Source organism: Melozone crissalis, unplaced genomic scaffold (genome assembly GCF_028551555.1).
Source record: "Melozone crissalis strain CALT ecotype California unplaced genomic scaffold, PUWL_Pcris_2 ptg000029l_1, whole genome shotgun sequence".
Classification (NCBI taxonomy): Eukaryota; Metazoa; Chordata; class Aves; order Passeriformes; family Passerellidae; genus Melozone; species Melozone crissalis.
The window spans coordinates 14,617,618-14,628,782 of record NW_026535807.1 but is presented as its reverse complement, the minus strand read 5'-3'; the positions used below and the strand labels follow the sequence as shown (position 1 = coordinate 14,628,782).

Below are 11,165 nucleotides of genomic sequence, written 5' to 3'. Positions count from 1 at the left end.
CCCTTCATGGTTTCCCCCCTCACAATTTCTCCCCTCATGGTTTCCCCCCTCACGTTTTCCCATCATTTTGTGGCAGTTCCCACCCAGAGGCCACAGAAGCGGCTGTTGGATGTGAGCATGGCCCCAAGAGAACAGCCATGTTTAGTGCTGACACCTGTCAGGTGTGGCAGCCAGGAGCCCGGGCCAGTTGGTGATACAGCAAGAGACCAGAGGACAATGCCACTAGAGAGGGGAACTGTGCAGCTTGAGTGAAGGAACTCGCAGGAACAGGACATGGAGGCTGGATGGGACTCCCAGGAGCTGCTGTGCCTGGTGAACAATTCCCCCCACACCCTCTCACCAGCCAAGCACTCCACAATGAAAAGACAGATTTGAGGAAGCATGGGAGCAAATGGCACAAAATCCAGGAGCAAGCCCATTTTCACACACATTCAGCCCAAAGCACAACTACTGCAGCCTGTGCCAGTAAATACAGGGATGTGTTTATTAGCTGAACTATTTGCATGCCTTTACAACACTGCAAATGGCCTGATTTCCTCACATAAAGGATAATACAAGAATGCAACAGCCCACAAATAACCTGGTTACCTTGGAAATGTGAGCACCCAAACTCAGATGGTAGCAGGAAGCGTCTGCTTTTCCACGTGCGTCCCTGGATGTTGCAACAGCAGGCAAGTGCAGAGCTGCAAAGGTTGACTTGCATCATGCTCAGGATGTGTTCGATGCTACACCAAGGGAAGAGCAGACACAAGCAAGAGGAAAAATCCTAGAAGTAACCATAAAGAGCCTTCCCTGAGCTTGTGTCCTGCTCACAGGGCTCCTGATACTGGTCTTCCAGCAGGGAATTGCAGAAGCTTAGCTTTGTGCTTTTGCCATGACTTGAAATTGAGGGAAAAACTTTTTGAAAGCACCTGGGACCTGTGGTCGCTCTAATTGTTCAAATTAGTTAAGATAAAGTCATCCATGGGGGAAAAAAAAAGATTAATTCCCACTCATATCACCTGAGGGCTTGTGGCATCACATGTGAAAACCCAGGGACAGGAGATCTCTCTGCCCAGGCAGATTACTGGGTTTTGGAGAGTAGAACACCACAGAGCATCCTACAAACAGCTCATCTGGAATCAATGGGTTAACCGAGGAGCTTCTCCCTGCTGCGTGTGGGAAGCTATCTCCTTGCCAAATTCCACTGCTCTGAACATAACCAGCTTTCTCACTCAGCCTGTGCTCCTACGCTCAGCTAGTGCTCGTGCCTGCCTCTGTAAGGGAGTATAGACAGACCCCACGCTCTCTTCTTCCTCTGTAACTATTGCTCCAGCACTGCCCCTGCCTGATGTCAGTTCTCTTCTCCTCCTCACTGAATTTCAGGACATCAGGTCTCCAAGGAAACCCCTCTGAGATTTGTAAAACACTGATGGGCTGAAGACCAGCCAGGCTGGCTGCTGCTTGCTGCTGAGGCCAGGCAGCTTGGAAAAAGCTCCTGTGTGTCCTGTTTGCAAGTGGCAGGATGATTTTCAGACAAGTAATCTCCTTTGTTTGGCACCAGGGCTTCTGAGTGCCACAGTGCCAGGGCACTCACAGCGTGACCCAGGATCAGGGATCAGGTCCCCAGGAGCTCCCTGCACACACACCAGCTCTTCCTCCAAGGCCACAGCAAACAGCAGCTGTGCTGCTGCAGACAGCCACAACTCAGCTACCACACAAATGCGCTTACAATGCTAACTGCAAATAACCCGCTCCACACTTTAGCAGAAAAAACTGCAAGGAAATTAGATGGAAGCAAATACAGCCACACACCTGACAAGCTGTTCTGCACTCCTTCAGTGCACAGCCAGCCTCCAACACAGTTTCCTATCTTCCTCAAGAGCTACTCTACCATGTAATTACAAGGGAAAACCTAAAGGTTCTTCTTTCCCCTGCAAACCAGGTAGATTTTTGTTTAGCCACAAACAGGCCTCCAAATCAATATATAGATTCCCATCATGGAGTCCAGGAGTAAACAAACTCATGCACACACTTGCTTGGCTCCTGCTTCAACCTCTACCTCCCCTCTGCACCCACTAGCCTGAGCTGCTTCTGGAATAAAACTACCTTTTGTGCTCAGACCCCAGGATTAGAACAAGATGATACAGACACTTACTCTGAGGGACTGCACAACTGAAGTAATTTAATTTCTTGCCATTGAGGTTAAGACAAGGAATGCTGGGGGGAACCCACTCCTCCTCAGCTACATGCAGAGTCACAGCTCACTTAGATAGGCTGCACTCAGATGTTTAGAGCCACGTTTCACCCTAAAGCATCCTCATCAGCCCCTTCAGAATTCCCACAAACCATGCAGGGAGCACAGTGGGACACAGCACCCGTTCCCCAGGGCTGCAGGAGGGGGCTCCAGCTCTGCAAGGGCCCCAGGATAACCCATCAGGTGGCTGCCCACAAGCCCCTGACTTCTTGCTCTCCTACCAAAATAAAGTCTGCTAACACAACAGTTGTGGGCAAGGCCTTGCGATGCCTTTGTAGGCCAGGCTTAAACAGCGAACAAAAGTGTCTTTGGTTTATCTATTTATTTTTGGCACAGAGGAATGGCTGGGGTCAAAGCCAGTCCCATTCTCAAGCTGTTCTTTGTTCTCCAGTTTATCCAATACCCCCTATCCCTCTCCTCACCCACCCACCTCCCCCTCTCCATTTTACCACAGGTCTTAAAAATTAAGCTGTGCATGAAACCAAACACCACACTTGAACACAGCCCAGCAAATACTCTCCATGGTCACACAAAGATCCTAATCAACCATAAAAAATGGATAAGAGCAGCGTGCCCTTATATGGGCAGAGGCTAGACAAGGATCTGACACAAACATCATTTTTAAAGAAAAAATAATATTTATTTGCAATATAAACAAAGTCCCAATATTGGATCAGTATATATAGGGTCACTAATTTTCCTTCATAACTCAGAAAGCAGAACCATTCCTCACTAACAAGCTCTCATTTTTACTAATCAGAAGATGCATCTTATTTTTTTCCTTTAAAGAACAAAGACCACTAACAGCACAGGAAGCCTTTACAAACCAGCTTAGCTGTAATGCAATAGAGATGCACTGTCAAAAAATCCCTGAAAAAATAAATTCCTCCATGAGGTAAGATGCAATTAGGATATTCTCAATTTTCTCACTCACAACTATACGCCCATTCTCCCTTCCAATGACCCACAATCCCAACATTGTGGCAAACAAAACCCAACAAACAAACAAAAAACAACCAGAAAACAAGAAACAGAAGCTCATTCCAACATTCTGATAACATCTTTAACGAAAAGAACAGTTTCAGGATGTGACAGCGTCAAACATTCCTCCAGATGGAGATTTTTTTTAATAATTTTTTATTTTTCTTGAAAAAAGTACAAAAAACTGGATATTTAGAAAAAAATCCGTGGCTTTTTTTTTTTTCACTAACATGAGAGTTAAAGTGGACAGGGAGGGGGGAGAAAGGAGGGACTACATTGCAGCCAATAAAGAAATCTCTAAATCCGTTCTGCCCTCCTCCCAGAAATTATTACCACTTCCTCCCCTCCCAGCTTGGTAAAAGGAGTTTGCCAAACACTAGCCAGAAATACATACAAGTCTTCTCAGAATAGAAGGCACGGCATAAAGTTATTTGAAAGAGGAAGAAAAAAAAATCAGAACCTCTGTTGAAAGCTCCAATCATCTCAATTTGCCAGTTAATATATATATTCATATATATATATATATATATAAAAATTCTCTGTTACAATGCTCTCCTCGTCATTTCCACACCTCTTCACTCCCCTCACGCGCTCCGAGCATGACGATCGAGTCCTGTCCCGCCACACAATCCTCGCTCTGCTCCAGGCGCTCGCTGCATTCCCCCTCCACCCCGCACACGTGGGAAAGAATCCAGTGTGCACAAGAAACGCCAGCACTGCAACTACCTTCTGGACTCGGGAAGCTGGAATGGTTTCGGGCCAGCTGGATGATGTTAAATCAGTCAACAGGCAGCAGAGAATGAAGCCGGGCTCAGACATGCTTCTACCAACTCTGGAGGCTACGAGAGTTTTACCTCTGGCAATAGCAAACAGTGTTTTTGGCAGGGGTGGCATTAAAAAAAAGCTTGCGGCTTAGTCACCTTGGCTGAATCAGTGCAGAGTTTGTGATTGTGAGTGCAGGAGTGGTGAAGGGGTTGCGGTTAAGCCCAACTGGCCTTCACACATAACAAAGCTTCCTACCAGATGCTAACAACAACAGCAGCAGCATGTATCTCTCTCTGGAGTACCCAGTAATATGCCAGGACATACCAAGGCTTCACAAAGTGTGCAAAATGCATTTGGTCAATATAAACATTTGATTAAAAAAAATAATAAATGATCAAACAAGAAACAGAATAAAATACTGGTTTTGCAACCTGGTCTGTACAAACAGTCAAGAACTTACATATCTAAAAAGAGTTTGAACCCAAAGCTCGAGTAAGATCTACCTTTTCTTATTTCTTTTCAAATCAAAAAAAGTAAACCTGGGTTTTAAAACAGTCTTGGCCCAACACCTTTTGTTCAAGGTTTCCAAGTGCATAAATCTCCTCATTTTCCACAGCAAGCTAACCCCTGGTAGCTCTTCACACGTGTGTGTGTTCTGACAGTCTCAATGGACCCAGGAAAGCGGTTATTGCCGGTGACAGCTGCGTCCGAAACGCTGTAACATCGCCCCTGTTAAATAACCCCCTGTAAAAACACTACCTCTTGAAACCACTTGGATCAGGATACCTAGTGAGCGGCATTAGCCTTCCTAAAGCAGCGACCAGGCACCTCTGCCCAGAGAAGCTACTCATCTCAGAGCTGCCTGGCTAGACAGATATTTTCGTAAGAGTTGAAATACTCAAGAGAAGCGATTCGATGCTCGAGGTCCCGACCAGGCAGCGTCCTCTTCATGTGGACTCCAGAGTGTTCAGCTGGAACAGGTTGTGGTTGGTGGGGGTGGTGAAGTAGAGCTGTTCACTGGGCGAGCGGTTGTCACAGGGGCTGTTGAGTCCCAGAGTCCTCTCAAAGTCCAGGAGTTGGCCCATGAAGTTAAAGTTTGGGGAAATGTTGGATTTTTTCCTTTTCACAAAGTCATAGGCATCGTTCAGGGACAAGTTGAGTTTTTGCATCAAGTAGGCGACAGTGACTGTTACGGACCGGCTGATGCCAGCGAGGCAGTGAACAAGGATCCCACACTTCTTGGAACGGGCCTCATCTGAAACAAGACAAGGGGAAGGGGGAGTCTATTATTCTGCACCAAAAACACATGGCTTTGGAGCAGGGCCAGGTGGCAGCTGCAAGCTCCCAGCACCACGACGACTGCCAGAACTGGATCCCCTGACCCTAGTGACACCATCCCATGTCCCCTGGACACCCACATCTCTCCCCACAGGGCTCCTGAGATATTCCTGCTGCATGGCAAAGCTGCACATCCCCAGTAAGGCCAAGCACCTATTCTCATGTGCTCGAGAATTATCAATCACTATGTCTAGCAACATATCCCTTGCCTAGGCAACATCAGTACCTTCTACTCAAAAGAGCTGGAGCAACCCAAAGGAGGCAGATGAAGCTGTGGACAACAGCTCCAGGGAGATGCTGGTGGCTGGGCACAGCACACCCGCCTCAACTCCAACTAAACCGGGGAAGGCTGTGAACTCAGGGCAAGGCTGCAGCCCAGCACTACATGACCTGTTCTTTTCTGCTATTCCCGTCCTCCTACCACTAGAAAGTTACATGAATGCAGCCAATGCCAATTTAAGCGGAGTCTGAAGTGCAGGAACTTCCCTTATTGTGAAATTGTTCTTTAGAATCGACAGAAATGCACTTCACCACAAACAAACGCTTGTGTTGGAGGAGGCTCTCAGGATGAATGGTAGCGGGAAGCAGGAATGCAGGCTGGACCAAAAAATGGCGAGAGAACAGCAGCAAAATTTCCCCTCCCTTGCCACCAACTGAAAAGCACACACACACTCATTGTCTCTCGCACAGCCGGAACAGCGTGATCCCTTTATGAATTGACATCTCAGTGCTGAAAGAGGGACACGCCACTGAGAGCCCTGAATGCACGCAAGTACCCAGCGCTGCTTCTACTTCTGGGCAGCGCTTTTTGAAGTCAGTCATTTGACTGAGAGCTTGGTGGGGAGCGAAAAAGTGGCAGGAGAAAGAGGATCCTCGGGCAAAGCCAGACGTAAGAGACACTCTGGCACCGTAAGTGCAGGGAAGGGCAAAGAAGAAGCAGGCAAAATAAAAATCCAGACCCAAGCCACAACAGGTTTTCTGCCCAGCCTCCAAAACCAGGCAAGAATTTCCAGTAGGGTGGGCAATCACCGCCTAGTGTACCCAGCCCTCCCCCCAGGCTCTCCTGTTCAACATTTTTCCAGACATTTTTGCCTTTCATCTGACCTGCACAGCATTTCTTGGTGTTTGGTTTTAGAGTGAGGTAATCCTCCATTTCCTGTCATTAACTAGAAAGTACAAGCTCGGTGTTCACAGAGACACGGGCTGACTGGAGCAGACAGATCCCAAATGCCGCATGTCAGCAGGGACACTGTACCTCACCCCTGACGTTTAAAGCCCTGCTCACACAGGAAGTGCAGATGGGACATCAGACACACTGAAGCAGCAGCTTCTGACCACAGCCATGTTACTGGAGGGCAGAAGCCAGGGGCAAAGGAGACTGTGTGGGAATCAGGGTTTCTGACAGCTGAAGATCAGCCAAGGATCCACTGCTGCTCTGCCCCATTTCAGGCCTTACAGCACAGCCAGCGCAAGCTACAGGGTCTGAAATGGGCTGTACGGGCTTCAGTCTGCAGGCAAAGTCTCCCTCTCCTTTACCCATACAAGTGTTTGTAATCAGACACGGAGCCACGGGGCTTTCAATAGTTAACAGTGCTATTACTGCCTATGCCATTCACCCCCATAAAACAGAGCTGATTAGGCTAGTGACTATCATGAGCAAACAGCACAGGTCAGCCTGGAAGTGTACAGCCCTGTTCAGCCCAACATACACTTCCCACAGAATAAGAAACAATTCTCAAAGTCAAGGCTGGCCTGAGAGAAGAGATCTTCCTTCCTGAACCCCACCACCACCAGCCAAAACTGTCACAGGGGCTGCCTACAGAAGAGTTTTTCCATCCAAACTCTGCAGTGTAATTATAATCACTAACTCATTGTGTTGACACTTACCTTAGGAGAAGTATCCATACAAGGAGTTAAGTTATGCTAGGGTGACTTACAGCAGGATCCCAACAAGACTAGCAAATCCCCTCAAGAAAAGAAAACACACACACACACACACACTCACTCCCTGATTTTAACCACATTTGGGGCTAAGGAATTGCTGGCAGCAGTCACACTAAAGCAGTTCCCATCCCCAAGCAGAGCAGCAAAGGAGCTCCCCACTGCCCAGTTCAGCCATTTCACAGCAGTGCAAACCCCCACACAAAGGCGAGAGGCAGTGGGGCCAGTCCAACCACTTGCAGGTAGCTTGGCTAAGGTGCTGCAAGAGGGCTGAATTTTGGAAGGGGAGGCCTCCCTGAACACAGCCAGGGTGAGATGCACCAGACGTGCCCCCTCACAGCGTGACACTCGGCTGCTAAGGCTGCTAAGCTGATGCTGTGCCCCGGAGAGGTGAGGCTGCACACAGCAGCAGCCCTGGGAAGCGGCACACCACATTCCCAAGCGGTGAGTATGAAAAGAGATGTTCTGCCAACTACCTACCAATGAAAGCAATGGCCTCGGGAAAGAACTGCGAGAGGTTCTGGCTCCAGTGATCTGAGATGGGGATCTGCTTGTACTTGAACTCTCCGTCATGCTCAAACATGTTTGGCAGGTTAGGAGTCACATTCAGGATGTACTTAATGCCATATTTGCCCAGGACGTCCAGGTTGGTGGAATCTTTGGCACAGCCCAGGTACAGGTAAGGTAGGATCTGGACTGGAAAGGCAGGCTGATTGTTGGGGATGGGGCTCCCATCCGACTCCGTGGCACTGCTGGGCTCCCTGTCGGATTCGCCATCCGAGCAGTCGGAACTTATCCGCAGCCCTCCCAGGCCAAGGACTGATGCTGGGGGAGAGTTGCTGGGTGAGGAGCTGTCAAGGTTTGTCTCGCAGTGCTCAGAATATTCAGTCTGAAACTTGTTAAAGCCACCTGGGAAGGGGGAAAGGAGAGAGGGAAAGGGAGAGGCAGAGAGAAAGAAAAAGATGTTTTAATCTTCAGGATGGGTAATCCTTCTACCTGTGAACATTTTACTCAGAAAGTCTTTACCAGCAAGAAGTTGGTATCCCTTCAACTTCAAAGCAAGAAAAGCATTTCCCTGCTCCCTTATCTTCCCTGGGCAAACTGATACTGAGCAAACAGGTCCCAGGAGAGCAAGGAGTGGTTCTTGCAAAGTTCAATATTGCTTGTGAAAAATAGGGCCAAATCTCAACCACAAAAGAGAGACACATCCACAAATAAAATCAATGCCAAGACACAATCTCGCCTTGCCAGCGTCTCAAAAATAAGGGTCTGGGGCAGTTTAGGCAAGAGCTATTACTGCCACTTAGAAAAGTATTCGTGTCTGAAAAGACAGATGAGGGACCACCACCCCACACTCACCCCAGGCACTAAAACTCAACGAAATTGTTCACCTCCAAGCAGGATAAAAGACCCTAAGTTTTGCCACAGACTGACCCTCGAAATTATTTTACCACTACAAAATAGGTTTTGCAACAGAGCAGTGTCACAGGTTTGTTCTTCACCCACAGCACAGCAGGGGCACAAAGGGATGGGACCCTTCACATCTGCCCCTAAGACTTTTTCTGGCTCTTCAGCTCAGCTGCTTGGGAAGGAAGGCAGAGGCAGGGAAGCAAAAACTCCACCGATCTACCTCCTTTCCAGGCGGTATTAGAGCGGAGCTCAGCCATCGGGATCTGACACTGACAAATGGTTTAATTAGAAAGGGCTCCTGGAAACTTCGTTAGTGGGTTCGGCGGTTGTGGCGGGGTCACTGAGCAGGACAGACAGCTCCTGCCACATCCATTCATGAAAAAGGCTCGTCCTCGCCCTCCTCCTCCCCCCGCGCCGCCAGACAGCGCCGAGGAGCCATTTTGGAATTTTAATTAGAAACATTTCCCACCGAGGCTCCCGGAAAAAGGCAGAGAAAGGGGCTCAGCTCCTCCCCTGCCCATCGGGGAGAGCTGAGGAGTAACTTTAAAACCGCTCCTTCCTGCTGAGGATGAGCACGACCGGGAGAGAAGCGGGAATGCAAAGCGAGGAGGGAGCAAAGGAGCCCATGGGGAAACCCCAAAGCGGGATGGGATGATGGGATGGGAGACTCGCCCACGGGCAGGGATCGCAGGGTCGAGGGGGGAATGGGATCAACCCCTGTGCTGGCCCCTCACCATGTTTTGAAGGAGGCGTGTGCGGCCTGCGCAGCCCCGAGGGCCGGTCCCCAAATACCTGACTGTCCCCCTGCCGCCCCACCCCGCCACCAGGGCTTCTCCGGCTCCCCAAAAAGGGTCTATCAAGGAACAGCCGTGTTTTTTAAAGAGCCGCAAGTGGCAACTTTCTTGACCACTCTCCCCCATCCACGCTCCCCCGCTCTCCTGTTATTCCTGCCTCAAAGCCGCCACCCAGCGACCAGATGGGGAGCACTGGGAGGATGGGAAGGGTCCCAGCAGCCCAGCTGCGGGCTCTGCTCAGCCCGCTGCGATCTTCCAAAATGGCCAAAAACACCCCAAAAAACCAAAGCTCCCAAAGCACCCCCCGCCCTGGCGGAGGGGCGTGTGCGGGGTTCGGCTCCCCTGCAGCGCAGCTCCCCGCTCCCCATCGCCCTGTCCCGGGGGAGCAGCCGGGAGGCCCTCTCCCAGACCATCACTGGAGGGAGAAAAACCCTAGCGAGAGCTTTTAGGTTATGTGGGGAGGTAAAATAAAAAAAGAGAAGGGCTCTCTTGCCCCTCAAAATCCAGCCATTCCTCCCGGAGGGCTGGAGAGGAGCCTGGTGCCGGCGCGGGGAAGCTCCCTCCGGGGAGCGGAGGCGAGGGGCGCCCGGCGCTGCCCGGCCGGGATCGGAGCCTGGGGGGCTCCTCCCGCCGCTACCGGGGAGGCGACGCAGGAAGGAGCAGAGCGCTCCCGGCTGCTTCCAGTCTGCGACCATTTTGTGCGGGGGATTAAAGCGGGATGCAGAGGAGGGGGAAAAAAAAAAAAACATAGAGAAAAATAGAAATAAATCAGGCAGAACGGATAAGGGAAGGAAGCAAAACGAGTCAGCTACCTCCGTCCGACCAGTGGATGAGCACCCTAGGGATGGAGCGGCCGGCCAGGGGCTGCGCAGGGGGACACGGACAAGGGCTGCGGGAGCGGGACGGGGCTGGAGGGAGGGCGAGGGGCACCTCACCTTTCAGGTAATAGGCTTTGCAGCCGTCATCGCGCAGCTTCTGGAGCAGGAGCCCCAGCACGGAGGTGGCGGCACCGCTGTCCTGCCAGTCGGCGGTGGCCTCGTCGTAGAGCAGCACCGTGTCGGCCTTGCAGCGCTTAACGAAGCGCTCCTTATCCTCGTGGTTGGGGATGATGGAGCGGATGGGCAAGTTGCCCTTCTTGAGGCGGCGCAGCATGAGCCCGGGGATGGCCAGGTTGATGGCCGTCTCGATGTGCGAGCTCTCGAACAGCTCGTGGGGGCGGCAGTCGAGCAGCAGCAGCGAGCGGCCGCCGCCCGACTCCAGCTCCTCCTGCAGCCACTCCGCGCTCTTGCACGGCATCGCCGCAGCCATGGGCGCCCGCGGGGAGCTCCCCCAGACCTGCGTTTTCATGGGGCTCGGCAGCGGCGGCCGCCAGCGCCCGGCCCGCCGGCCACCCACGCGGCGTCCGGACGCGGCCCCGCTCCGCTGGGTCGGTCTCGCGCTACGCCGGACGCGGCTCCGCTCAGCACGGCCGCGGGTGCGCGGTGTGTGCGGCCCGGAGCGCGGCGGCCCCCGTCCTGCCCTAGGCGCTGCGCCCCATGCCGGCGGCCTCAATTAAAGCGGCGCTCGGCCGGCGGCTCGGCGAGTCATGCCTCGGGAGGCGGGGCGGCGGCGGGGCCGCGCCTCAGCCCCGCCCGGCGCCGCGCGGCGCACACGCCGGGCCCGCCCCCGCCCGGCCCCGCCCCCCGCGCCCCCACAGCCAA

The 11,165-nt window shown here is 51.9% G+C and overlaps 1 protein-coding gene across 1 annotated transcript; it reads right to left on the bottom strand.

Moving 5' to 3' along the window:
* Positions 1 to 2,853: 2,853 nt before the first annotated feature.
* On the bottom strand, positions 2,854 to 10,864 carry DUSP7 (dual specificity phosphatase 7). Its single transcript, XM_054281131.1, has 3 exons — positions 10,401 to 10,864; positions 7,742 to 8,170; positions 2,854 to 5,237 (listed from the first exon to the last, which is right to left on the bottom strand). Exons 1-3 carry the CDS (start codon positions 10,810 to 10,812, stop codon positions 4,930 to 4,932), a joined length of 1,149 nt encoding a protein of 382 aa, XP_054137106.1. The 5' UTR covers positions 10,813 to 10,864; the 3' UTR covers positions 2,854 to 4,929.
* Positions 10,865 to 11,165: the final 301 nt, after the last annotated feature.

Bases quoted from the DNA above. Each gene is read 5' to 3' on its own strand.
- DUSP7 (XM_054281131.1), bottom strand. From the start codon at position 10,812: ATGAAAACGCAGGTCTGGGGGAGCTCCCCGCGGGCGCCCATGGCTGCG. The intron at 8,171-10,400 runs GTGAGGTGCCCC...CCCCCTTCCCAG, and splicing joins CAAAGCCTATTACCTGAAAG to GTGGCTTTAACAAGTTTCAG. The intron at 5,238-7,741 runs GTAGGTAGTTGG...GTCTTGTTTCAG, and splicing joins CGAGGCCATTGCTTTCATTG to ATGAGGCCCGTTCCAAGAAG.